At 47.7% G+C, this 25,610-nt stretch overlaps 1 protein-coding gene and 1 long non-coding RNA gene across 3 annotated transcripts in view; one reads left to right on the top strand and one right to left on the bottom strand.

Moving 5' to 3' along the window:
- Window positions 1–2,615, top strand: part of LOC307180768 — a 97,327-nt gene extending 94,712 nt beyond the window's left edge. Inside the window, exon 8 of the long non-coding RNA XR_013825779.1 lies at window positions 1,938–2,615. This is a non-coding gene — a long non-coding RNA (uncharacterized lncRNA). The remainder of the gene's footprint in view (window positions 1–1,937) is intronic.
- NHS (NHS actin remodeling regulator) overlaps window positions 1–25,610 on the bottom strand; it is a 347,396-nt gene that overhangs the window by 91,598 nt on the left and 230,188 nt on the right. The window contains exon 1 of one of the 2 annotated variants that reach the window (XM_079911200.1): window positions 16,730–17,189. The exons of the other annotated variant lie outside the window; for it this stretch is intronic. Coding sequence (XP_079767326.1) covers window positions 16,730–16,763 — 34 coding nt within the window. The 5' untranslated portion in view covers window positions 16,764–17,189. Of the gene's footprint in view, window positions 1–16,729; window positions 17,190–25,610 lie in introns of those variants that run through there. 2 annotated transcript variants of the gene reach the window in all.

Below are 25,610 nucleotides of genomic sequence, written 5' to 3'. Positions count from 1 at the left end.
TGAGAAGAGTCATGAACCCCAAAGTTTAAGGGGTGGGTAGGCAAGGGAAAAGAGCCCACCAGAGACAGAGAGAGAGAGAGGAGTCAGAGACAGACCAGGAGGGAGGGAGGGCCCCCTCTTAGAAACCGAGGGACCAAAGGGTTTCACGAAGGCGGCATGATCAAGAATGCCAGACGTCACTGAGGGGGCAGTGGGGGCAGTACCCACCGCTCCTTCGTCTCCAGGAGGCCTAGTGGAGTGGCCACGGGGGTGTGTGGGGTGGGCGGGGAGGCCAGTCAGAGCTGCTGAAAAGAAAAGGGAAGGCTTTCCCTTAGACTTGCTCATCAAAGGACCAGCAGCACCCGGGAGCCCGTTAAAGGTACAGAGAGCTCCGGGACAGACTCCACTGGGGCACGGGGAGCCCCGCCATGTGTGGACTCAAACCGCTCAGGCCCTGAAATGAGAGCTTATGTTCAGACAAGCAAAATGGCCCCCCTCTACAGCGATCCCTGCAAGATCGTGGGGAGCTGGTGGCCAAATTACTAATCACACATCCCAAGGAGATGAACCGCGTTGCTCCGGGTTTTCAGGGCTGCTCTATCAAGGGAGAGCCTTGGCAGTGAGGCCTGCAGAACTCTATTAAGTGATGAAAATGGCCATCCGGGTCTTGCCCTTCGCCAGTGATCTTTACAATTATGAGGTTGTTGTTAACGGTGGTGATGAAAATAATGATATAACTAGATTACTTACATCTGGATAAGGTTTTAGCAAGTCCCGTGGTATAGAGAGAAAAAAAGAGAGAGAAAAAAAACCCAAAACAACCCTGGACTTTGGTCCCAGAAAGACCTGTGTTTGAATCCTAGCTCCTCCACTCTCAGCAGTATGGCCTTTGGAAAATCATTTGACTTCCCTGAACCTTGGTTTCCTCACTTGTAAAATGCAAAGAGGAATGCCTAATTTACAGGGTTGTTAGAAAGAGGAAATAAAATGATAGATACAAAGCTCCATGATGGTGACTGACACATAATAAAAGCCCAGTGAAGGTAGTTCCTTCCTTGAGACCTTCCCGCACATGCTCATATTGGAGTTTTTCTGAGTTCCCTACCCGCTTCATGGTGGTTAGGGTCCCTGTTGCTTCCTATGGTTTGAGGGTCCAAAAAGAAGTACGTATTGAACGTCTCTTAGATGCCAGCTACTGTGCTGGGTTCTGGCGGGGAAAGAGCAGACTCTGGGCCCTTCTGGAGCTGGCATTCAAAGGGCGGAGTTTACGTCCCAGCCCATGTGGGTGTCCTGCTTGTTTTTTCTGTCAGCCAAGGGTACCAGGTCTCAGGAGGAAAAGAACTGCAAATGTGTCCTCCCTTTAGGACAGTGATGGTCTAGAGCAGGGATCAGCAAACTCCTTCTGTAAAGGGCCAGGTAATAAATATTTCAGGCTCTGAAAGCCACGTGGTCTCTGCTGCCATGACTCCACCCTGCTGTTATAGCTCAAAAGGCATAAATGAATGGATGTGGCTGTGTTCCAATAAAATTTTATGCACAGAACAGACGGGGGGTGGGGGGTGTGGGGGGGATTTGGCCTGAGGGCCCTAGTTTGCCAGCCTCTGATCCTTCAGTGTGACTTAGGACAGGACTATTCCCTTTCACTGGTATTACCAGGAAGTGTCTAAGTCTACATAGGTGATTTTCCATACAATTCAAGTTTATCCAACCAAGAGCAGTTTACTGAAGCTCCTTGTTGTGTTAGAGCATATTTTATACTTTCCCCGGAAAAGACCGGCTAGTTTGTTGTTCAGCAAACTGTCTCCGCCTTTCTCCTCCAGCCAGCCTCCCTCGCAGACAGGCGCAGCCATGTAACTGTGTGCTAGCCAGGGGGATGTGGGAGAGGGCTGTGTGCCTCCAGGTCTGGCCCAGAAGAGCTCCTGCCCGTTCCTACACACACTCCCTTCTCTCCCCCGCAGGAGGAACACAGAGGCTCTACAGGGTGGAGAAACCCCAAGATGGAAGGCGCCTGGGTACCAAATGACTGCATGCCGACCTGCATTAGACTGCAGTGTGAGAACGAAGCCACTGAAATGGTGGGGGTTGATTACCAGAATTAGCCTACCTTGAACAATTCACTTTCCTATCTCTTTAATCAGATGATACAAAACACAATTGAATGCTTTGCTGATTACTTAGGGTCTTTATTAAGAAGGCTTATTATTGGTCTCTATGGTAACACATTTCAAAGACTCCTTTTTGGATTTCCAAGCTCTTTCCCTCATGTTTAGTCCCCACTGTCATTCCTCTCTCACCCTTCTTCTAGGTCCTTCCCCATAGTTTGAATCCACGGTGGGCTGAGGAAAACAGACACCATGGCTGGGTAACATCTGCCCATTGAAGAAGAGTTACTAGTGGTCTGACCGAGAACCTAAATGAGAAGCGCGGGCTCGCCGACAACCATTTGCAGCCTCGGGAAACTCCTTGCACTTACTTTCAGGCTTAGCGCTGTGTTCCAGAGAGCTGAAGTTACTGGAAGCTCAGCATCTCTGAAAAGAGTGGGGCATTTTGGTATTGTCTAGCCTACAAGTTTTCAAAGCTTTAATTCTCCTACTAGTCATCTTGGGGGAATCTACAATAAAGGTTCTAATTCTGTCCCTTGACATGCATGGGCTATTCAACTTTCAAAATACTGTCACTTCCTGATTTTCTACACATAGAGGATACCCCTCATATGCCCCAAATCTGTTTTTTTGTTTTTTGTTTTTTTTGCGGTGCGCGGGCCTCTCACCGCAGCGGCCTCTCCCGTTGCGGAGCACAGGCTCCGGACGCGCAGGCTCAGCGGCCATGGCTCACGGCCCCAGCCGCTCCGCGGCACGTGGGATCCTCCCGGACCGGGGCACGAACCCGTGTCCCCTGCATCGGCAGGTGGACTCTCAACCACTGCACCACCAGGGAAGCCCCCAAATCTGTTTTAAACTCGCCTTTCCTGCTTAATTATTTTGTTGACACCTATATTATAGGAGCTGGAAGAATCGACTGGAAAAGGCTAAACAATTTTATTCCTGTTCCAGACGTGGTATATTATCTTTATATCTTGGGACAATTTAGCAAGGAAACCCAGCTGTGCTTTAGACCTGGTCTTTGGGTTATTCTGATCGGTGGGGCTGCAGTCCTCTCCCAGCATGAGATGGGCAGCAGGAAACACATTGGTGGGGCACATCACGGGGAGAGATCTGGGGAGAGGCCCACAGACTCCACATACCCTGACAGTCTGATTTCACTATTTTATTGAAAGAACCAAGATGACCGTATGTAAGTGATCCTTTTGGTCTGTTTCTTCATCTAGAGAACAAGGAGGGCGGAGATGACCTGGGAGGTTTTCGCTAGGTCTCTCACGCTGGAAGCCTATTGTTCCATGAAACCTGGAACCAGCACCACCTTCTGAAATGATTCCTCATCGTCAGTTCTTATTTCTTCTTGCCATTTCTGCTGATCATCCAGAACTGACCACCCTACGCGTACATTTCAGCATCTGCAAGGGCAATAATATGTTCTGGCATCTGCCCAGCCTGGGTAACCTTTTTGCCCCAGGCTGACCTTGTTGGTGACCTTGGGGATCCCAATTCCAGCTCCACTCTCCAGGATACACACCCTCTCCGTATGTTTCCCTAAGGTGGCTTCCCCGCTTTACTCTCTTTGGCTCCAATGCTAGAAACCCAGTTTGGCCGCCAAAGTTTATTTCCCTGGAGCAAGCTGGATGCCCCTGCATAGCTATGGCTGTGGCGGAGCCTTACTCCTGATCTCTCCTATTAGCAGCGTCGCTACTGCTGCCCCCGCCCACTGCTCCCAGGAGACCCCGCGACTTCCACAAGAAATCACTGCTACAAAGTGGCTCACTCGTTCGTAAGGAACTATGTGTTTATTCATATATATTTTATATCGTAACAAATGTGAATTAATTTCAGGGGCCCAACTACCCAAGCTAGTATCTATATGGCTGCCTGTACAACATTTCTCTCTCAAAATTCTCAAAACCATCTGGCATCAACTACTGTATTGTGACCTGTTAAAATAAGTAACAGCTGTGATAATCCCTCTCGATTTATGGCAAGCTATAAAGCTTTGCATATACTGGCAGTGCATATAAGATAATAAATAAATCCATTATCATTCTGTGCTGTCTTGATGGGAATTATGATGATTTAGCCAAAATGGAGCCCCATGGAGTGCATCAGAGAAGCACGGGTTTTGCCCAATCTGGCCTGCTTTAAGCCCCCAAAGACCAACCTCACTATTCAGAGCTCCTAGATGTTTGCAAACTTTATCCAATGTAGATGCATCCTTTCTGAGAGAACATCATTCCCATCATCATTTCAAAGCCTTCTTTCCTGATGGTGAGTTTCCAGAATTCCTCAGCATAGCCAGACCATCAAGAAAACCAACCTATGTACAATTCAAAAATGTGAAATAATTTGTAGCGCCAAAACTAAGAATTGGCTTGGAACTGTTAGCTGTAAGCTTATGTTTACAAATACTGCCAAGATCCCAGGTTGAAAAATACTATAGCACGGTCATCTCTCTAACATAGACAGTATGTGGAAAAAGAAAAGCTGGTAGCTGGCAGAGAAAGCAACTGGGCAGCTTTGATTCTAAGTAGAAGTTACTACGTCCACTGCACATGAATTTCAAAAACTTAAGGGGATGGGGAAGGAAACTAGCATGAAATGGCGCTTTACTGTGTACTGGATGTTACACCATAATCTCATTTAATCCTCACAACAGCCCTATGCCTTAGGTATTACCAGTCCTGTTTCATGGTTGAGGAAGTTGATGCTTAGAGAGGTTAAGTAACTTGGCCGAGGCCATCCGGCTAAAAGTTGGGGAGCTGGAGTTTGAACTTGGATCTGTCGGATTCCAAGATTCATGCTCTTTCCACCTCAGCACACTGCCTTCTGGATAGCTGTTCACAATCCTTGAACACTATGACCCACATGGTAGATAGTATTTACATGGATGACTCGTTGTCATGGCCACGGGCAATTCCTACCCCTTCTGTCCCACTTACAAAGTCTATCTGAATGCAGGTGAGAGTTACCTTATTAGTGGAAGAACGCTGAACGCATATATATGGAATCCAAACCCATTTTCATTTATATATTTTAAAAATTGCAAATCAGGGTGCTTGGTTATCGTATCGATTTCAAAAAAGAGCTACAGTACTTTTCAGCTCTTCGTGGAATCTATTTCTCCACCCTGAATCTGAGCAGGCCTGGTGACTTAATTTGGCCAACAAAATGTAGCGCAAGTGACATTGAACCTGTTCGGAGCCTACGCCTCAAGATGCGTTCCAACTTCTACTTCTGCTGATCTTGGTGCCTCCCCAGGCTTACTGCCACGCTGTGAAGAAGGCTGGGCTAGGCTATTCTCTTGGCTGATAAGACACACGGGGCCCACTTTCCCCCTCATTCTGACCCATAGCCTGCTAACCACCAGACATGTGAATGGGGCCACCCTAGGGCATCTAGTGCCAACTGAGTGACTACAGACACACAAGCAAGCCCTGCAGGGCTCAACCAGAAGGACCAGCCATTCAATTTTAAGCCACTAAATACTGGGGTGTTCTGTTACCCAGAAAAGACCAACTGAGGAAGTTCATTAAATTTTTAACCACTTGTCAAAACAGATGCTCAGGGTTGAGAATTGTTCATTTAAGTGCAGATATCAATAAACTAAAACCTCCTTTAAAAAAACGAATTTCTTTTTGGTGGCTCCAAATATCGCCATAGCTCAAAGTCTTCACATCATCTCATTTATTTATCACAGCACTCTCATCCCGTGAAAGTGCCAATTCAGCGACGCTTCCTATGAATAGCCTTCGGTCCCAGAAACCCACCTTCCCCTCCTCAGTCCTGGGCTGGCCAGGCTGATGTTGGGTCGCGTGGTCTGGGGAAAAGACTCGCCAAGGGGAGTGGCCCAGAGCCACCCTCAAGAGTCGATCAGTGGATAGAAGAAAGTGAAGGAGAGAGGATGTGTTCAACCCCAGAACCCCCTCGGGGAAAGAGAGGAGTAACGCCCTGGAACAAGAAGAACTACAGTGTATTAGGGTGTGGTGGCGGTTTTGTAATAGTCAACAACAGCGGTCATGGCCGTCTTCTTAAGAAGAGAGGGTATCCAAAGACACAGGTGGGCAGGGGGAAAGAGATGCGTACCCTTCTCCTTCCCACACACCTGGGAAACTTACAGATGGAGACCCTCAAAAGGAAGAAAAGACTAATTACAAACTAAATTAGGGCCACACTCAACAATCTAAGAAAGGAAGAAATAACGGTTACAACTCAATATCTCAAACGGTAGTCCTCAACCTTGGCTGTACGTTGCAATTTCAACATAGTGAACTCAATTCCTGCACTCTTAATTGCTACATTAATTACTAACTTTATTCAATAGGAAAAACATTCAGCATGTGGAGTTCCTAGCAGTTTCATCAAAAGCCACTTCTTTTGAAGAAAATGCTGGAAAGTAACACGTGAGTTGATTATTCAGCTATGTTCACACGTGGGTGCTTGGGCTTTTTTCTTTTCTAATTTTCTTAGTAAACCTGGGAACCTTTGCACTTGGAATAATTTCTCTTTTCTTTCTCTCGGTGTCCTCTAGTTATACAAACACAAAACATAATTACAGAGGCAGTATTGACATCTATATACCTATGGTTTTTTCATTTGGTATTTACAGTGCTGAGTGAATGAATTAATTTAGTTTATTTTACTTCTTGGGAAAAAGTGTATGTGATGAAAGGGGGCCCCCGTTAGTTGACTCCGGCAAGGTTTTATAAGGAGCGTCTAAAGGAAAAGGAGAAAGAAAGAAACCTTCTTTGTAGCTCTGTGAAAATATGTTGGTCTGCGCCCTCAATGATTTTTCTACATTTGTGGTTCAACACGTACTAATTATGTTCCCGAAAAGGGGATGTTTTACTGAGAAACTTTATGAATTCAAAAAACAAACAACCCTCTCTATACCAGTGTTTGCAGCTTTTCCCATTTCAGGCTCTGACCCTGCTTCGCAACAGCTTTGCCCAGTTTGAGAACATGGATTCAGGCTCTGGGCTGGGACCTCCGTGAGTTGCCTTCCAGGTGGAATCAGAACTGAAACATCCGGATCAGAGGAAACAGAAAAAGAGTTATTACGTGCCCAATTGGGAGGGAAGGTTTCTTCATTGAAGGATGGGGTCAAGTTGAACAACAGAAAGAGAAGTGACCGGGTGCACCCCCTATGATGTACCAGAAGCTACACTAGAGAAGCCAGCTGGAGTGTGACACAGAGGACAACTGAGGCATAGTTTGGCCTGTTCTTGCAGGGTGTTTCATTTCTACGAAGAGTAACTGATTTCTAAAGAAGGAAGGGTACCAGTGGGAAGTTTCTGAAGAATAATTTCATAATAAATGGATCATGTGTTGAAAGTTGCTTTGCACAGAGGAGCTCCTTTACTCAAATATTTATTAAGGAACTTAAGATTTTTTTAATTGAGTTTTTTTTTTTAAAGGAGAGATAATAGATGCTTCAAGTGTTCACTTGTCTGAACCTGAGAGACACAAGAGTTTTAGGATTATACAGATGCAAATGTCAGTGGGATGCGTAAGAATGAATGTTTCTGGCTTCCTGGGATATACATTACACACCCAAGGTAGCCCAATGACGATGCTGGTAGAACCCGAGAGACCCGAAGGAAGGACCAATCTGAGGTCATCCCTGACCACTCCAGTGATTCTGGATGTCACTTTGTGACTCGGGCTTTAGGCCTCCTTCCCCTTCCCTCAGGCTGTGGGCAGTAAAGCCCCACAAACAGAGGCTTGAATACAGTCAGTCTCCAGCCTCAGAGTGTTCCAGAGTTCATCTCTAAGTTCTTCTTTTTAATTCAAGACAAATTTTCCCATGGAAAAGAAGTGACCAATAGCATTTAGAGTTCCAAGTTTGCCCATCAAGGCTTCTTTCTTCCGCAGTATTGCTGGGGAAATCTGCATTTGCCGTGAACAGGAGTTGAAAACGATACCGGTATCGTGGTAGTGAATAAATGTTAACATAACTCCAGAAGACGGTTTTAAAAATTAATCTTAAATGCCAGTGCCCAACGAAATGCAAGAATAACTAGACAGAATAGTGGGCTGACGGAGACCTTGGGGTCTACAACTGGAGTGTCTTATCTCTTTGAGGATTAATAACACTGGTTCTTTATTATGCCCAAGATCACTAGAAAGATTCACTCATTCAAGGAAAATTTTTTGAGTCCAAAATCTTATAAATATTATAGCAGAGATGAAAGACCTAGACGCTGCTCTGAAGAAGCTCACAGAACAGCCGACTAGAAAGACACTGCTATACACGCTTTTCAGAGAGACTTACACATACTCCCGAGATACAGTGTGTTGTGTCTGAGGGTTCAGGAAGCCACAGGATAAACGTGGGGAATCTTCCTGGACCACTAGTTCTACTCAATAATTGTTTGGGGGGAGACTGTTTTATATTAAACAATGCAGAGAATAGTGCAGATTTTATAGATGCATACAATTACAAAGAAATCTTAAAGATCTCTGGAAGGCTGCTTTGGGCCATACCCGAGTATCCCCGTCTCCAGCTCCACCTTAGGGGTACTAGTTCATCCTCTGCCTGCCCTTGGAAGCACCACTAAAATATAGGCATGTATAGCCTATGGGCTACGGAAGGGGAGATGTCAAAATCCCCCTGGGCAATTCCAGGAAGGGCTTCCCAAGGAAGGTGATGCTTAAGCCAAGGCTTCCAAACGGACTAGGATGAAACTGGTCACGAAAACATTCTAGGGAGGGGACAGCGTATACCGGCCTGGGGGGGTGTGAGACAGCGTGATGTGATGAGAAAACGCAAACAATTTTGCACGGCTAAAACTCCCGGCTGGTGTAGGGAACTTCAGAGACACATGCATTTTCATCTCAAAGTACTAGAAAGGATGATGAGTCCAGGAGTTCTCTGTTCTAACCAACAGGTAGTGCTGTCAGCACAGAGCAGCTGGGTAGCTATCCAGAGCAAGCGGCCTTGGGAACTCTGGGAAAGCAGATGATGGTATGAAGATGGCCAAGTGTAGAAGGGAGACATTTAAAATCAGAGTTTTGCAACTCCAGGAAGAGCTGTAATCATACCTGCTACTTGTTACTTTGCTCAAAAACTTTGAAGGAGATAAAGTATAATCCCTGCAAACACCTTCACCGGGACGCTGAAGTTAGGACATCAGAGGACAGGCTATCCCCTTTCTCACCACTGAGAAACAACATCTGAACTGCCAACACTTGCAAGCAGCGGTGTGGGAAATCCTGCATTGTAACTCCTTGACCTGCCACCACCTCTAGCACTTGTTAATCTATCACCTTTTATGATTCCAGAAGACATTTACAGCCCTCTCCTAGGAAATGAATATTTGGACAATACGTCACTGATAAACAATGCTGGGTAATAAATATATCAGTTACAGGCCGTCAAGTTAACTAGCTTAGGAACTGAAAGAGAAAATCAAAGGCCTTACCTACTCCACTCTTGTTTTCTGAAGACACGGGACACTACTGGTTCTGTCCCTTGTCTGACACCTCAGCTCACAGTCTCATATTTCGATCGGGGCCACCTCTGCTGATCGGCTTTTGCTCCTTCAAATAAAAACGAAGTTTCCTTCACTTTGGATGACCTAAGCAGAGACTGTAGCGTAAGCCATAGCACATCTTTTAACTCTTAACCTGTATGATAACCTCAAAATATCACTCCCACATTTAGTTCGGAGTCATTATTTTCAAATTCTTACAGGCAGAGTATAACCTGGTGGTAAAAAGCCTGGGCTTTGGAACCAGACAGACTTGCGTCCAAGTCCTGGCTCTGTATCGTCTGAGCTGTAATCGTGGGCAAGTTATGTAAATACCGTAAGCCTCATTTTCCTCATCTAGGGAATGAGCATAGTTGTGCCCGCCCCACAGGGTTGCAATGAGGAGCGAGTGTGACAGAGCAACTTGCATAGCCCTGCTGAGCACACAATAAGGGGTCGTTAAAGGACTTTTAATATTAACATCCTGGATTTCCCCAACCTCTGGGCCCCAAATCTCCTCAGCCCCCAATGACAATGGACAGACCCCTCTCAAAAACATTCTATTAATCATTTATGATGCAAAGTACGTAGCCTTCTATTGTAACTGCTAAACTTTAGAGGAAATAAGTTTCATTGCTTCTTTCCAGAAATACCTTTCCTCTGTGACCCAAGTGAAACCACAGGAGGATAAACAGATTAGAAGAAAAAACATATCGAGTGAATATTTTTTGAAGTTGCTGAAATGAGTTGTTGAAAACAAAGACCCAAGAGAAATGCTAGCATAAGCCATTGGTTTTATATTTATACCTCCACGCAAATATCCACCCACTACTGAAATTATAAACCAGCGTATAAGGTGTTATATTGAGAACTGGAGTAGCGTTAAAAGCATCTGTTGATACTTGGTTGAATCTGCTTTCATTCTGCCAGAGGTGAACTAATATTGACCAAAGTCTGCAAAGATATAAAGATGAGAGTCAAGTCTCAGAAAAAGGGGTAAAATTAGAGGGAAAAGGACCTCTAATAGCCTCCCTTCCCTCGGAAGGACCCTGCAAGGTTTACTCACGACACCATCTCCCGATGGTGATGAGGACGACGACAGCACACAGTTATCCAGCCCTTATCACGTGCCAAGCACTGTGCTCTGTGCTTTATTTTCATTACATCGTTCAGTCTTCACAACAAGCCTGTGAGATTTTGCCAAAGGAACCTCAGCTTAGAGAGCTAAGACCCTGGAATGCTTCTACTGGCCAACAAATGCCTACCAATCCATCAAAGTAAAGCTCACCTGCTTCAGGGAGCCTCCTTCCCTTTCCCTCTTCACCTCCTCCATCCCTCGTTCACTTTCTCTTCAATCATTCTGAAGCTTGGTTTGTTTGTTTGTTTGTTTGTTTTTTAATAGACATGCTTGGACTCGTAGTCATACACCAGTTTGGTTTGAATGCTCTTTCACTGAGTGCTGGTTGTGTCTTTGGATGTAACTACAATACCTTAAAGGTAGGGTGAGTCCTCAGTTTTGCCCCCAATATAGGGCAGGATGTAGGGAGATTCTGTACCTACAGAGTCTGATCCAGGCCTAGATATCTATGAAACTGCAATGAGTTGGATTTTCGCCTTTGACCAAGTTTCAAATTTCATAGTTATTTTCGGCTTGATACCCTGGACCAAGGGGAGAGAAATGTCACCGTGGTACAGAGAGTTCCAGCCACAAGAATGCTGTGGAACAGGATAGGAAGTCATTTTTTATCCTTGAACTCAAAAGCTTCTCTTCTTATATGAATCAAGGGTACATCTTATCTGCCAGTGATTTCTTTCGAGTCCATCAGTGGCTGGGCCGGCCACCCTCCTCTAAAAGGAGACAAAGAGAAGTGGATGTGATTTGGCCGCAAAGCACATTTTTTCCCCAGCAGAAAATGGAGTGACTTTTAGCTTATCTGCTGTCACCTTGTTAATGTGATCATTGTTCTCCAAAATAAAATCTCCTCTTCTTGCCCATGATGTCTTTAGCGTAAAAAGAAAAGCGGCAGCAGCAGCAGCGGCAGCAGCAGAAGCAAGTAAATGCCACGAGGAGAGAGGCAGAAGGGAAAAATAAAAAGGCTAATCAAGAAAAGCTACAAGTCAACTGCTTTTCAAGGAAAAGCATTCAATACACAATTAATCTTAATTCTCCCAGATGGCCATTTTGCTTGCTTTCCAAGGTAGCTGTGGAAAGTACCAGAAACCCGTGGCCCCCATCATCACCTCTGGCTTTCAGAGCAGGAGCTAGAGGCCTGCGTTAGTTGGGATGAGTAATTTATTAACCATTTAAGCCAAGGGCCCTGTGGCCGTTGATGTGTGCCCTTATTTCAGAATTAATCATCCGGCTCTATCTTGCTGGTGAAGGTTTCCAGGGATAAAAACTTAGATGCAAGAGGGATCCTAGCTGCTAAAGGCCAAATGCCATCCATGGCAAGCATAACACAAAGACGAGGTGGTGAGAGAAGAGTGATGTACTCTATCTTTACGAATAAATCAAAACCTCTTCCTCTCTCTGTTGTAGAGGGGGGGCCAGAGGTGAGCAAAGATAACATTCCTGGGAGGCCTCAGTTCGTCAAAGCTGAGGAAACATTTGCATCTTTCCCCTTATTGGTGTTTGACATTTGGCCTCTGCACGCTGAAGAACCAGTCCTGTGGTTCAGATGTGAGAGGATACGGCTGAGATGAATTCCCTTCCACATCTCCTTTCTGCCATTTGGGGAGCCAGTGGTTGTCAACACACTCAAGGTCAGTGACTTACAGCCACATGCAAGGCCAGCATCCCTCAGGAGAGTAGACTTTCTCAGTATCCCTGCTGACCCAAATAGAGGCACCCAGGAGGGAGAGAGCCAGGCTACCCGACAGAGTATTCAGAAGCACAGGTCAGCTTCAGAGAAGACCCAGGGATTCTGCCTTAATCACAGACAAGTAACTTCCACGTAAGTTTACATACAGACGGGTTGTGCAGCATAGAGTGTGGACAGCGGCTTACACTTGCTTCTGGCTTTCTGCAGCCTTAGCCCTCCCTGATCTTACCATCTCCTCTACCTTCCCACCCCACCCCCACCCCCACCCCCCGCCGCCTTAGAGAAGGCAAGAATCAATCCCAAGCAAATAGGCTTTGATTTTCTGCAAAATACTGACTCTATAAAAGATGTTTCACTTGGTTTTAGAAACCAGGTACTTCTTTTTCTTAGTCTTGAAGATCATCAGAGCTCATCCTGTCGTGTTCTCAAAAACAAAACACACAAGCAAACAAAAAACCCCACAAACAAAAATCCACCCAAAACTTGGTACACCTTAACCTATTTACCCCAACGTAGTCAGTTCAAAGGTCCTCTGCGCCATAGGCTACACTTGGCCGGCCATGCCACACCCAACAAGGGAGAGCTGGTCCCTTCCTCCTCTGGCGGGGCCCTGAGGTACCGTGACCAGCCTTTCTGGTGCTCATGGGTCAGTATCCTCCTGACTTGGAAGTCCTCAAGGGCAGAACAGTGTCTCAGTCATGTGTGAGGCCCACAGCCAAGCCTGGTGCCCTGCACAGAGATGCTGCTTCATAAAGTTTAGCTCCCCCGATGCTCGCCTCCTCAAGGCCCTGGCCGTGCCAAGAAGTCAAGGCCCTTACAGAGTGGGCAGTGACCTAGTTGGGCAGCCGGGAAAGAAGCCAGGTCTGGGACAGAGCAGCTCAAATATTCTGCTGAGGAACATTCCGCAAGAGACGGAGACTAAGAAATTTCGGAGGAATTTCTCAATGGTGAATTTCTGTGTTATGCCGAGCTTTTTCCTGGCTTGCCTCAGCGTGCTCAATCCAGTGTAACACTTGGCTGCATGCCCTTCCCTAGGCACACTGTTGGTATTTTCATGTCCCATCTGCTAGTGCCTCTGGAGGACATTAGGATAAGTGGGTTGATCCAGAAAAGATGCCCACTGTCCTGGCCCTCTGCCTAAGACATGCAAATGGAGAGCAGCTTCCCAGCCATGAAGCTTTTGCCTGTGCCAAAGGCATATTATTTTAAATATGATTATTATCCATAGCTACTATGGTTGGAGCAGTTACTAGGTGAGCTCTGCGAAGTCCCTTGCCTGCATTCGTTCATTTCATCCTCATTTAAAGAATATACAAGGCAGATTTTTACCATCTCTATTTTAGAAATCAGGAAGTTGCAATCCTGTAATTTGACCAAAGTCACACAACTGATAAACGGCAGAGTAAGGATTCAAATCCAGATCTGGCAGATACTAAAGCATCCCCACACCATGCTGCCTCTCATCAAACCTAACTATCTAGAGGATGAAACCCTTAACAACGAGCCCACACAGTAAGACCAATGGAAATTACCAAAGCTGTTCTCTGAGGTAAATTTATAGCTATCAATTCTCATATTTATTTCTTAAATTAAGGATTCAACTTAAGAAATAGAAAAGAAGGTTTAAAATCTCAAGGAAGTGGATATAAAACCAGATAAATGAATTAAAAATGGAAAACCCCAATAAAATGGACAAAACAGACTTTGTCATAAGATGGTGGCAGTCTCCACCTCACTCCCTCTGAATGTGGAGTCCCCAGGAACGAACCAACGGACCTGAGCTGACATTCATATTAATGTGAAAGCTCCGCTTCTGGTAAATATGAATGCCCAGAGATCGGGGCATAAATAATGGCAATAGCTGTTGGGCCCTCTGGCCCCTGACTAGGGCTTGGTGTAGGGGTCTGGGCCCTAAGAGCTCGCCTGATCAGCTTAAGGGGTTCTCACACCTGCCCAAGCCACCGTGACACCCAACAGGAGCCTGAAGCTTGAGTCCCACTCTCCTGTCCTCCTGAAGACCTCACTATCCCATTGAAGTCTACCCAGATACAGCTTATCAGCTACAGGACCTACCATGGTCAGCGCATGGCTGTGCCTGCCTCTGGGTTGGGGAGATTCAGCAGGGGCCGAGGAGGAAAGAAAGCAGAGAGTTTTATTTTTCCCTGAATTATTCCTGTGCTTATAAGGCAATCGTAGGAAACAATTGTTCCACGGCTTTAAATCTAGTAAATAAAACTCCCTTTGAGATTCCGGGTTGAAAGATGGTGAAGATCACAGTAACTCTACTGTTTATGTAAGAAACACACACCCCAAACTATTACATTTTTATAATGAAACCTGGTGTAATAAAATTTGTGTTGGAGCAAAAAGCAGTCATTCTCCCCTCAGCTTTTATTGTGCTGAATGCAAGAGCCGCCACGTCCTACTTGGAGGCATCTTTGATTAAGGGCCTGGTCTCCCCACTCGTGAGCTGTCCACAGCTGGCGGGGGTGCCATGACCTTGCTGAAACTAATGCCAGAAGATGGCCGAGTTCACAAAGAGCCAGCCGCTCTGTGAAGCTTGAGCCCTCTGCCATGTGGCCCTGCAACCTCCTCCATCCCTCCGTGGCCTGCCAGCAAGCCCCAGGCCTTGCATCTTCAGGTCTCCAAGGAAAACTGGGTCAAGCTGTCCTAAAGGTCTTTTCTCCGTCTTTCTCCTTGAGCACAGACTGGAAACTTCTGGCGGGCACCCGGAGGGGCCTTATTCCTTTGACACCCCCTCCCGTTACTTACTCCTTCCAGCCTGATGAACACTCCCTGGCTGTTCTCTCTCTCCTGAATCCACCGATCCTCATGAGAATGTGTGAATTTAGGTCCTGAATTGTCTCACTCGGTTCCCTGAGGGAAAGTGGGGGTTAGAGTGGGAGCGAACTTCTTACTTCTTACCTAAGGCAGTGGTTCTCAACCCTGGCTGCACACCGGACTCCATCTGGGGAGCTTTTATAGAAACGCACTGATGCCTGGGTCCATCCCCAGAGATTCTGACTGAATTGGCCTGAGGTGTGGCCTGCACATCAAATAATGGTTATTTATCGTAAGCATATATGATATTTGAGATGCGGATTGAACAATTTCTCCACCCCCGCAATTCGGAAACCGCGATGCCCTGAAGCAGCTGACACAGGTTCAGCGGTGCCCACCAGAAGCCGCCCGGTCCACAGGCCTGTTTCCTCCCCTCACCACACCTGGAAAAGCAACTCAGAACAACACTGTCACTGAGCAGGGCTGCAGACGACCATGTTAGTAGTGGTTAGGCCAACGGGTGGTCCTTAGAGCGTGGCCACGCACTGCCTCAGTCTCCGCAGAGACAGTGGAGGCCGATGTGCACTCAGGTGGCTTAGCCGGGCCGAGGAGAGAGCCAGCCTCAGTCGTCACGCCGCCCCCGCCCTGCTGAACGCTCACCGTGACGGGGATGGTGGTGGCGTCTCTAGAAGAAATCTAAGAAAGGCACTGTCCCTGCCATGCCGGAGCCTGAGTTAAAATGGAAGGACTAACCACAGTGCAGGACGAATACTGCAAAGAGTTCAACACTTTCCAAACAGGTTCAATTGTGTGGCTGACCTTATACAGTGAAGAACTATCAGGAAGACGGGTTTAGGACCAAAGAAGTCAAGATGGCCCCGAACAGGTTAAGGCCACTGGAGGTGGAATAGAAACTAGACATTGGGGAACTTGGGTCTGGGGACTCCCACTTCAGGGCTGTTTGGGGGCCCCAGGGAGAGAAAGAAGTCTCTGTGTGTGATCTCAGGATGAGGGCAGGATACTGAGGAGTCCCAACAAGACAGCGGGGGCGGGGTGATGGAGGAGAAGCGAGGGGCCAGCAGGCTAGGCCCAGCGCCAGCCGGTGCAGGACGCGGGGCCGAGCCTAGCCTCCCCCAGCCGCCCAGGCCACAGCCTGAGAATGCTGCCCCGACCGCACCTTGGGATACCCTCTGGGCCCTCTTGGAAGACAGGCCACCGTCAGAGCAGAAGATGAGGAGGAAGAAAGGCTTGTCCTCTCTGTCTTAAGTGGTCCAGCAGCTCAGAAGGAACAGAGAGTTGCCAAGTTGGCCAGCCAGGAAGAACAACCCGGAGTCCCCAGAGCTTAGGAGCCGCTGAGCACAAACGTGAAGGTCATCCCTGAGGGTCAGGCATGGCCTCCCTTGCTCACGTCTGTTCCTGGGAACGGGCTCGCTTTCTCCTCATTCCCCCCAGATTAGGACGCTGCTGCAGCGCGAGCCCCTCTCCCATCAGGCCGGCCTCCTCCCCCCGCCCCCCACGCCGGCTCCCCTTCCCCTTTGTCTTGCCAGGAAATGTTGCAAACCCCAAATACCTGCATTCTTGGGCATGCAGCAGGCGAGAGGCATGCTTGGATTCCCGCTCTGCTTCTTAAGGACGGGCCTTTTCTTTCATCCAAAGCCCTCTTGGAGTCCCAGGGAGCTGAAAGCTGATCTGCTTAAGTCGGCAGGCAGAGCAGGGGGGGTGGGAGGGCGAGAGAGGGCAACCTTCGGCAAGGAGGGTGGCAGATTTTCACACAACATCTGCGCTGCCTCCGGGACTCCCCCCCTGGAGGGGGAGATGGTCTCACCCAAGTGCTGGGCCAGCTGCTAATCCCTCCGGGGTTCACTTGAATGGCAAATCAGGACTCCAGGGCAGCCTCGACACACCCTGTCTCCAGAGGAGGGGCTTAGCTGCACTCTCCTTCCTCGGCCCTGGAGGAGTTCCCAAAGCGCGGGTACTTTTTTACAGCCTCCCTGCTCCAAGCGCAATACAGGCCAGGGAGCCAGCAGCACACTGGCCTCACTTGGGAGCTTGCTAGAAATGCAGACTCTCAGGCCCTGCCAGTTGGAGAAGCTCTGCCACGTGCCACGTGGCTATGGCAACCGTTAGCACACCGCCAGAGACAGGAGGCTGGCCAAACACTCACACGCAGGGAGCCACGGCAGCCCAGCCCCGGTGCCAAGTGTCCAGCCGTGAGAAGGGACACACCCCATCCCATCACCCCACGGCTGCCCCACGTCGCTCCGCTCCCCCCACCCTCCTCACCCGGCGAGGCTGAGCCATTCAACAGGTCTGCAAATATTTGTGCACACGCTGAAAGGATGAGGGGAAGGATACAACTGAAGTTTGCTCTTTGCAGGTTGCAAATCAATATCGGATCCCCTCCCAGCCCCAGCGCACACACCACCTGTATCAACATGTCAGACTCTTGCGAAGGCAATAACAACAGTAATAGTACGTGGCAAGTATCTGCGAGCCCTTTCACAGACATCAGCCATCCTGGAGCCTGTTCAGATCGTCCCCTTGGCAAGAAAGGGAGAAGTCAGAGACTTCGACCGCTTTGCTCTCACAGCCTCTATGTCATCCCAGCACATGCTTCACCTCCCAGCTGAACCCAGCAACTGAATCCATGCACAAAAGCTGGAGGGAGGAGACAAGGAAAGGAGAGAAACGAAGGGAAAGTCCGAGAAGAGCGTTTGTTTTGCAGTCCAGAGAGAACGCTGAAACAACTAACAGAACGGGCGCGACTTCGTGTCTGAAGAGCAACTGCCGGGCGCGAGGCTCGGGATGCGTTAGGACAGCCCAGATCAACAGAAAGTCTGCCTGGAACCCGGAGCCAGACCGATTCCTCAGCCTTCCAAGCACCTGTGAGCAGCATCAGTGGCTGGCCTGGCCCTCGCCTCCTCCAATCCTGAGGGCTGGAGAGAAGGTAGAGGGAAAGCCAGCCAGGGAGGAAGGGGGAACAGAGAGAAAGCAAAGGGGGTGGCCCTAGGCTATCCTGGGATTCGTGCAGGCCCTTAAAAGCACTCACGGTGGGCTTCTGAGTCGAAAACCAAGCTAACAAAGTATTTAAAAACCTTTGGATTCCCAGTCTTGCCTCAAACAACAGTCACTCATAAAAAGACTCATGGATGGAAGGAAATGAGGCCGTTGTTTTATTTTCTATGGGAACTCATAAGAGTTTTTAAAAGGTTAGTCTCCTTCTCAGCCCTGTTTTTTCCCTTCCAGTGACCCCAAGCTGAAAAGGAAAAATATTTGCACTTGGTGTTTAAAAACCACAGTGAATTAGCTTTTGTTGTTCATGGCAAAGCCACTATTTAGCGGCCCAGAATCAAACCAGATGTCAGGGAAGAAAGAAGGCCCCGTATCCTGTGAACTTGCCTTTCACCTTTGCAGAAGGGCCGAGGGGAAGGCTGGGCTGAGAAAACAAAATGGAGGAAGTTCAGTGGTCAGCAAACCTGGCACGTGGTCCTGATGGCATTGCTGCTCAGCTCTTTGTGGGCGTCTGCCTGTGGGACCAGAGTGCAACAGCTCTGGGACCCCGGATGCACAGTGCCTCTGGACTTCCAGAAGTTTCTTCTGTGGACAGTAGGCCAACAGCACTATTCCCACAGGAGGCAGAGACCAAGGTGAGCAATGGAGAAGTATGGAGGAGAGAATTAGGAGACAGAAAAGACACAAGAAGAGGTCAGCAGGACTTGCTGGGACACTCAATCTAATCTATCAGAGAAGGTGGGAAAAAAAACCACCCTAAAAGGAAAAGAATATATGCTCTTTCTGCAGCCTTCCAGGAGAGTATGAGGACGAGATGAGTGTTCGGTTTTTTCAGTCTTGTTTCTCTTTAGCACACCACCCACCACAACTCACAGCTTAAATCAGGCAAAAAAAAAAAAAAAGTTCCTATGGGGCCTAGTCTGTTTCTCCGTTTCCTAAATCTAGCAGCATAAGAAAAGAGGAAGTTCTCTCCACACCAGGACCCTTTGTAACCACTCAACAAACATTTACTAAGCCCTCCCTCTTTGGTCAGTAAGATATTTGGGTGATACCAGAGGCCTTGGCTACTACTCCTGCCCATGAGAAGTTTACAGCCTACTGGGCAAGACAGACATGTTCAGGATAACCACCATAATAATGGCAATAGGTACCATTTTTCAAAATATAGTGATGTGCCACTGACTGAGCTTTCCGTATAGTATCTTATTTAACCTTTACAGTAACCCTGTGCAGTGAGTTTTATTATTCCCATTTTACAGATGAGGAAACCGAGGCTCAGAAAGCTTAAAGAACTTGATCAAGACCACACACCTATTAAGCTAGCAGGAGTCTTTGTTTTTTTCACTGATGAAGCCCAAGCGCCTAGAACAGTGCCTAGCACATAGTAGGTGTTCAATAAATATTTACTGAAGAAAGCAGCTTGGGGTGCAAGGAGGGGCTTTCTGGGGCCTTGGAGATGAGCTGGGAAACACGGCTGGGATGTTTGCAAAGAAGAGGGTAAAAGGCACACTGGGAAGAAAACAGGAAATGAATAAATGAACCTCTAAGGAAACACAACTGTTTTACAAAATAGCAAAAATAGCAGGAGGGAGTAGCAAAAGAGCAGGAGGGAATAGCAGTTAAGAGAGGGACCCTTGGACTTCCCTGTGGCGCCGTGGTTAAGAATCCGCCTGCCAGTGCAGGGGACATGGGTTCGATCGCTGGTCCGGAAAGATCCCATATGCCGCGGAGCAACTAAGCCCGTGCGCCACAACTACTGAGTCCGCGTGCCACAACTACTGAAGCCGGCGCACCTGGAGCCTGTGCTCTGAAACAGTGAGAAGCATATGCACCGCTACAAAGAGTAGCCCCTGCTCGCAGCAACTAGAGAAAGCCCCCGTACAGCAATGAAGACCCAACGCAGCCAAAAAAAAAAAAAGAGGAATCCTTGGGTCAGAGAGATTGGGGTTCTGCCGTGGCTCTGCTGCCTATGAGTTATGTGAACATGGCTAAGTCACACAGTCTCTCAGTGCCTCATTTTCCGTATCTGCAGAACGGTGATAAGAATATTACCTACTATGGCAGAAACTGTTCATTTCCTACTAAATCTTCCATATTTGCCTTCCCTTTCAAATTCATAAGACCTCAATTTTTTTTAACATCTTTATTGGAGTATAATTGCTTTACAATGGTGTGTTAGTTTCTGCTTTATAACGAAGTGAATCAGCTACACATATACATATATGTGCATATCTCCTCTCTCTTGCGTCTCCCTCCTACCCTCCCTATCCCACCCCTCTAGGTGGTCACAAAGCACCGAGCTGATCTCCCTGTGCTATGCGGCCGCTGACCTCAATTTTTTAAACTGGGTCCATTGCCAGACAACCAAAAGGCTCCACGTCCAGGCCTCCCTTGTAACTAGGGGCTGCTATGTGGCCAATGAGATCAAAGCAATTGTGCTGTGGGATTTCTAAAAAGTCTCTTTAGAACACAAGAGCCACGCTCCTTTCATTCTCCTGTTTGGGCCAATGATGTGATGGCTGGAGCTCCAGCAGCCATATTGGACTGGGAAGATGAGAGCCACAAAGATGTGGAACCAAGAGCTGGTAGGAGCCTTGGTCTCCACACCAGTCCTGGACTTCTTTTACATAAGAGAGGAGTAAAGTTCCACCTTTTTGAAGCCTTTGTTAATCCCCAATGGATATATTTACCTCAAAGAGTTGCTGGGAGGATTAAAAAGGTAATACAGACTAAGTAATTGGTGCTGGGCCTTATACATAGTAAACACTCAAACAAATCTTAGCGATAGCAAGTTTTGCTGCTATTCTTATCACTATTATCATTACTGTTGCAAAATCCAGAATGTTCCCTTATTCTGCATCAGGCTGAACCATCTTCATTCAGTTATTTAATTAATGAGTTTTTTAAAAAATTCCTCAGTATTGTGTCTTTCATGAGAACTTGTTCATGAGTCTTACTATCTCGGGGTCCCTGATAATAGAACAAAGTATTTGTCTCTGAATTTCATCACCAAATCATCCATACAACCAATAAAAGAAAATCTAGGCCTCTTAATGAAACAGGGAGGGGAGGGGTTAGGACGTTAATACTTCTGAGCGTGGTGACTGGAAAGCCTTAATTAAATTCTAAGTTCAGTCAAATGCCCCTTTTTGGAAAGCGCCATGGCAACTCAGTGCCTCAAAAGAGACTCCCTTTTCCCAACCAGACAGACCTTCACGTTTCGGGACACACAAGAAAAAAATGTAAAGATAATATTTGCTTAAAAAGTTCTGAGAGTCAAGCATAGTGCACTGGACTTCAAGAGACTTGCCAAGAACTCTGGATCCTTTTACTTAAATCTCCCCTTCTTAGTGCCTTTCACAGATTGTGTGGTTTGTTCCCGAACTCAATCAATAAATGTTTCCTAAAAGATCTAAGGAAGGAAATAAATGCCATGAGTTAGCAGGCGTGGTTCCCATTGGTCAAAGGACTGGCTGCATTCAAATTACCAAGGATCCACGTAGGAAAACTACAGTATCTCAGGCGCCACCCTAGACCCACTGAATCAGAATCTCTGGGTGTAGGGCCTAGGAATCTGTATTTATTATTATTATTATTATTTTTTTTTTTTTTGCGGTATGCGGGCCTCTCACTGTTGTGGCCTCTCCCGTTGCAGAGCATAGGCTCCGGACGCGCAGGCTCAGCGGCCATGGCTCACGGGCCCAGCCGCTCCTCGGCATGTGTGATCTTCCCGGACCAGGGCACGAACCCGTGTCCCCTGCATCGGCAGGCGGACTCTCAACCACTGCGCCACCAGGGAAGCCCTAGGAATCTGTATTTTTACAGCTACCCTGGGGATTCTGATGTGTAGTCAGGTTTGGAAGTGTTCTGAAATGCCCCCCTCCCCTCAACTCTCTCTTAGGTTGGGTTACTTTGAAGTGAAGTCTATGATGGGGATTCTAATCACATGAAGTATGGAGGGGGTACTCTCAGTGGAGGGGGCACAGGGAAGCAGGATGCAGCTGGGGGGTGGGCACGGGACTCGACAAGGATGTGGCCTCAGCTGGAGATGTGGTTCAGCCTGATCCCGCAGGGAGCTCTGTAATACAGGTTACATCATTTGGCAGACAGCAATTCTCTGGGGAAGGCGGCTGTAGCCTTCAATGGCCAACACTCCCAGCAGCTGGAGGAGGAGTGCGCCAGCTGATAAAGGAGATGCAGGCAGGGCACCAACAGCAACCACTTCCAACTCCAACCTGCTAGACTGGAGTGGAGCTGGCCTCAGTACTTTTGTGGCTTTGCTCTTCATGGAAACCTTCACGTCTACACTCCCCTTGCTGACTTGGCCTGAGTTTACCTTTTACACAAGGGTCTTGGAGAAAAGTGTAACCTGTAGGAAGGTTTTCAGAATCCAATACGGTCCTTTCAAGGATCAGGGCGCCTGAGTGGGCACACCAATTACCAATGCATCTGCTGGGGTTATCATTTGCTTGCTAAGTTGTGCCAGGAGCTGGCCCAAAGTCAATATCCCAGAGTCCTTCTCATGAGTTCCAGCCATATTCACTCATGTTCCCGAACAAGCCACTCAGGGACTCCAGACCCCTGGCGGTCCGTCCCCTCTCTCTTCTCCCCTGACAAATCAAGATGCAGGCTACGGAGCTTCCTCTGGCTTGTTCTCAATGACTCCTAAATAGGTCAAATCACTCTGGAGACTGGCCAAAAGCTAATTTTGTATTCACCACTGACCTGTTTCTTTCCTCTGGTACTTCAGGAAAAAGTTGGGTGAACGCCTTTTCTCCTTGTTTAAGTCCCCATCCCCTGGAGCGAAATTTGCTGCCCAGGCCACCGTGATGTATTCAGAGCTACTGCTACCTGGTCAGTGGATTGCTACCCAAGCTTGCTCGCTGCCCATCTGCTGGGTTCTTGTACATACGTGCACATGTGTGGAAAGTTAAAGGCCCAGTAGGCCCCCGTTGGAGCTGCCTGGCCCCAGAGCTGTTCCGGTCCCCACCAGGCTTAACGCCAGGGTCTGTGGAAGGAGTCCTTACCACGTGGTCAAGAAATGGGGAGCATCAATGATAAAGCACACCTCAGTTCCCCATCTCTCAGTTGCTTTTCATCAGGAGATCAGACAAGTGCAGTGTACGCAGCCCTCCATCCCCCTAAGGCGCCCCACCGCGACTCGGTCTCTGCTCTCATCAAGGACGTGCCACCATTTTGTTTCTTATATTGGAGCAGGTTTCCAGGAAAGGAAGCAGAGGAGGGAGTGCAGAGTGAGGAGTGCTAAAAAAAAAAAAAGGGAATAATATGTTTTCCTTTTGTGGTTCATTCAAATCCAAGTGGAAGCTCAGCACTTCCAACCCAAGTCTGGAGCTAGGAAAATGAAAAATCGAGGCCTGGCTCGACTGTCTCTCCAGAAGCTGCTCTGTGGCAATGCCTTTATTTAATTGTAAGATGTCAGTCTCCCTCTCGGTCTCATCCCAGATTTCATCACTTGTTTTGTTTTGAGACATTTCATTGTTTTTCCTTTCCTTCATAAACTGAGAACTCCGTGCAGCTGAATCTGCGTGGCAATCTGGCCCTACCAGAAGAACGGAAGTCCTGATTCCTAATAGAGCTCTCCTCGCTCTGCCCACGAAATCTGAAGCCACCATGTCAAGTTTCCTCCTGGTAATAATATAATGATGATAAAATGAATATTCTATTCATTCAGCAGATATTTATTGAGCACGTACTAGGTGTCAAGCATTATTTTACATGCTTTGTATGTGCCATTGCAGTTAATTCTCACAACTATTCTATGAGCACACACTCACCATCTCCCATCACTCACATCCCAGACCCAACTTAATAATGAGGCAAGACCAGGGTTGAAATCCCAGCTACCCACAGGAAATACCTGTCACTTGCTTTGCTGAGTGTTTCAGGAGGAACATTTATGTGCAGATGGAGCTGTGTGTGTGCGTGTGCGTGTGTTAAGTCCACGGGTGTGTGCGTGCATGGGTGGCTACATATGCACTCCTATGGAAAGCTCTCCCTTGAGCCCGGATAAGTGCTTCCCATTCATAATAAAGTTGAAAACAAGACCCCAACCTCCTTCACCTTGCATGGCTCCCCACTGCTGTTTCCACAAACTGGGAAGGGAAAGCCACTAACATACCACTCTGGCAAGGCTGGGCCTCACCCTGGGCCTGAGCTGCCCCTCAGTACCAGAACCTTCTACTGGGCAGGGGCTCCAGTTGACAAGAACAATTATCAAGTACCTGGATCTCCACAAGGAGTCTAGGATAAATTCATACAAATGCAAATGTTTGGGGAGAAGAGGCCAGAGTCTGTCGAGTCACAAGTAGGGCCCCCAAGTTTCCATTTTGGGTCTCTTTACCTTTCACGCTGGCACTCCCTCCTCCTCTCCGACCCCCTCGCCTTACTGAATCAAAACCAACCATTCCTGGGCTTCCCTGGTGGTGCAGCGGTTGAGAGTCCGCCTGCCAATGCAGGGGACACGGGTTCGTGCCCCGGTCCGGGAAGATCCCACATGCCGCGGAGCGGCTGGGCCCGTGAGCCATGGCCACTGAGCCTGCGCGTCCAGAGCCTGTGCTCCGCAATGGGAGAGGCCACAGCAGTGAGAGGCCCGCGTACCGCAAAAAAAAACCAAAAAACCCGAAAAACTAACCATTCCTTACTTTGATCCTTCCCAGCTCCAAAGTGAAAACACCTCACAATGGTTTAAACATTAGCCTTTCCTACTGAATTTGCATTTTAATAGCAATTACAGGCCTAATGCTGAAAGGATAAACCTGAAAAGTCAGCAGGTGGAAGAGAATGTGGGCACGGAAGGGGAGGAGAAACCAGTGGGCTTTCTATAGTTCTAGAACTAGCTAACGCTTCACTTAAGATTTCTTGGGGGATCTGAACAAAAGCAAAACTACCCAGGAAGGGGAAAGAACACTAAAATGGTCTTAAGAGCAAAGATCATTCAGGGACAGAGAGAGAGCATTAGATAATCTCCAAGGTCCCTAATAGTTCTAACATTCTGATTGAACTTTTTCTTTCTTTTCATCTTTTTATGACTCTGGCTCCTCAGCGTTAAGTGCTGAAGGAAAGACTTGGCTTCCCCAAATCCAGATGTGTTCAAGATGGCGGCACAACTGTTGGCGTAGGTAATTCTTGACCCTAACAGTTGAGTTTATGAATTGAAAGGCATTTTGTGGACCTGGAGACAGGAAAGTTAGGCCACCCAGTTCCATAAGGAGCCAGTGTCATTTCGTGTGAAGTCACTTCAACCAGAATGGCGCTAGCTTTCACTGAGCTCCTGATGGATGTGAATTAAGTTTAGCTCGTCTGGCTACCTCAGATAAGTAAATTCCAGAAGCTTTCCAGTTCCTTTCAGATTTATGAGAAATGACATCATGCACTCAGATTCAGGATTCCTGAGTGAGTCCAACACCAGGAGAATGGAT

Source organism: Stenella coeruleoalba (assembly GCF_951394435.1).
Source record: "Stenella coeruleoalba genome assembly, chromosome: X".
Taxonomy (NCBI): domain Eukaryota; kingdom Metazoa; phylum Chordata; class Mammalia; order Artiodactyla; family Delphinidae; genus Stenella; species Stenella coeruleoalba.
The sequence above is the reverse complement of the archived record's forward strand: the minus strand, read 5'-3'. Positions and strand labels throughout refer to the sequence as shown.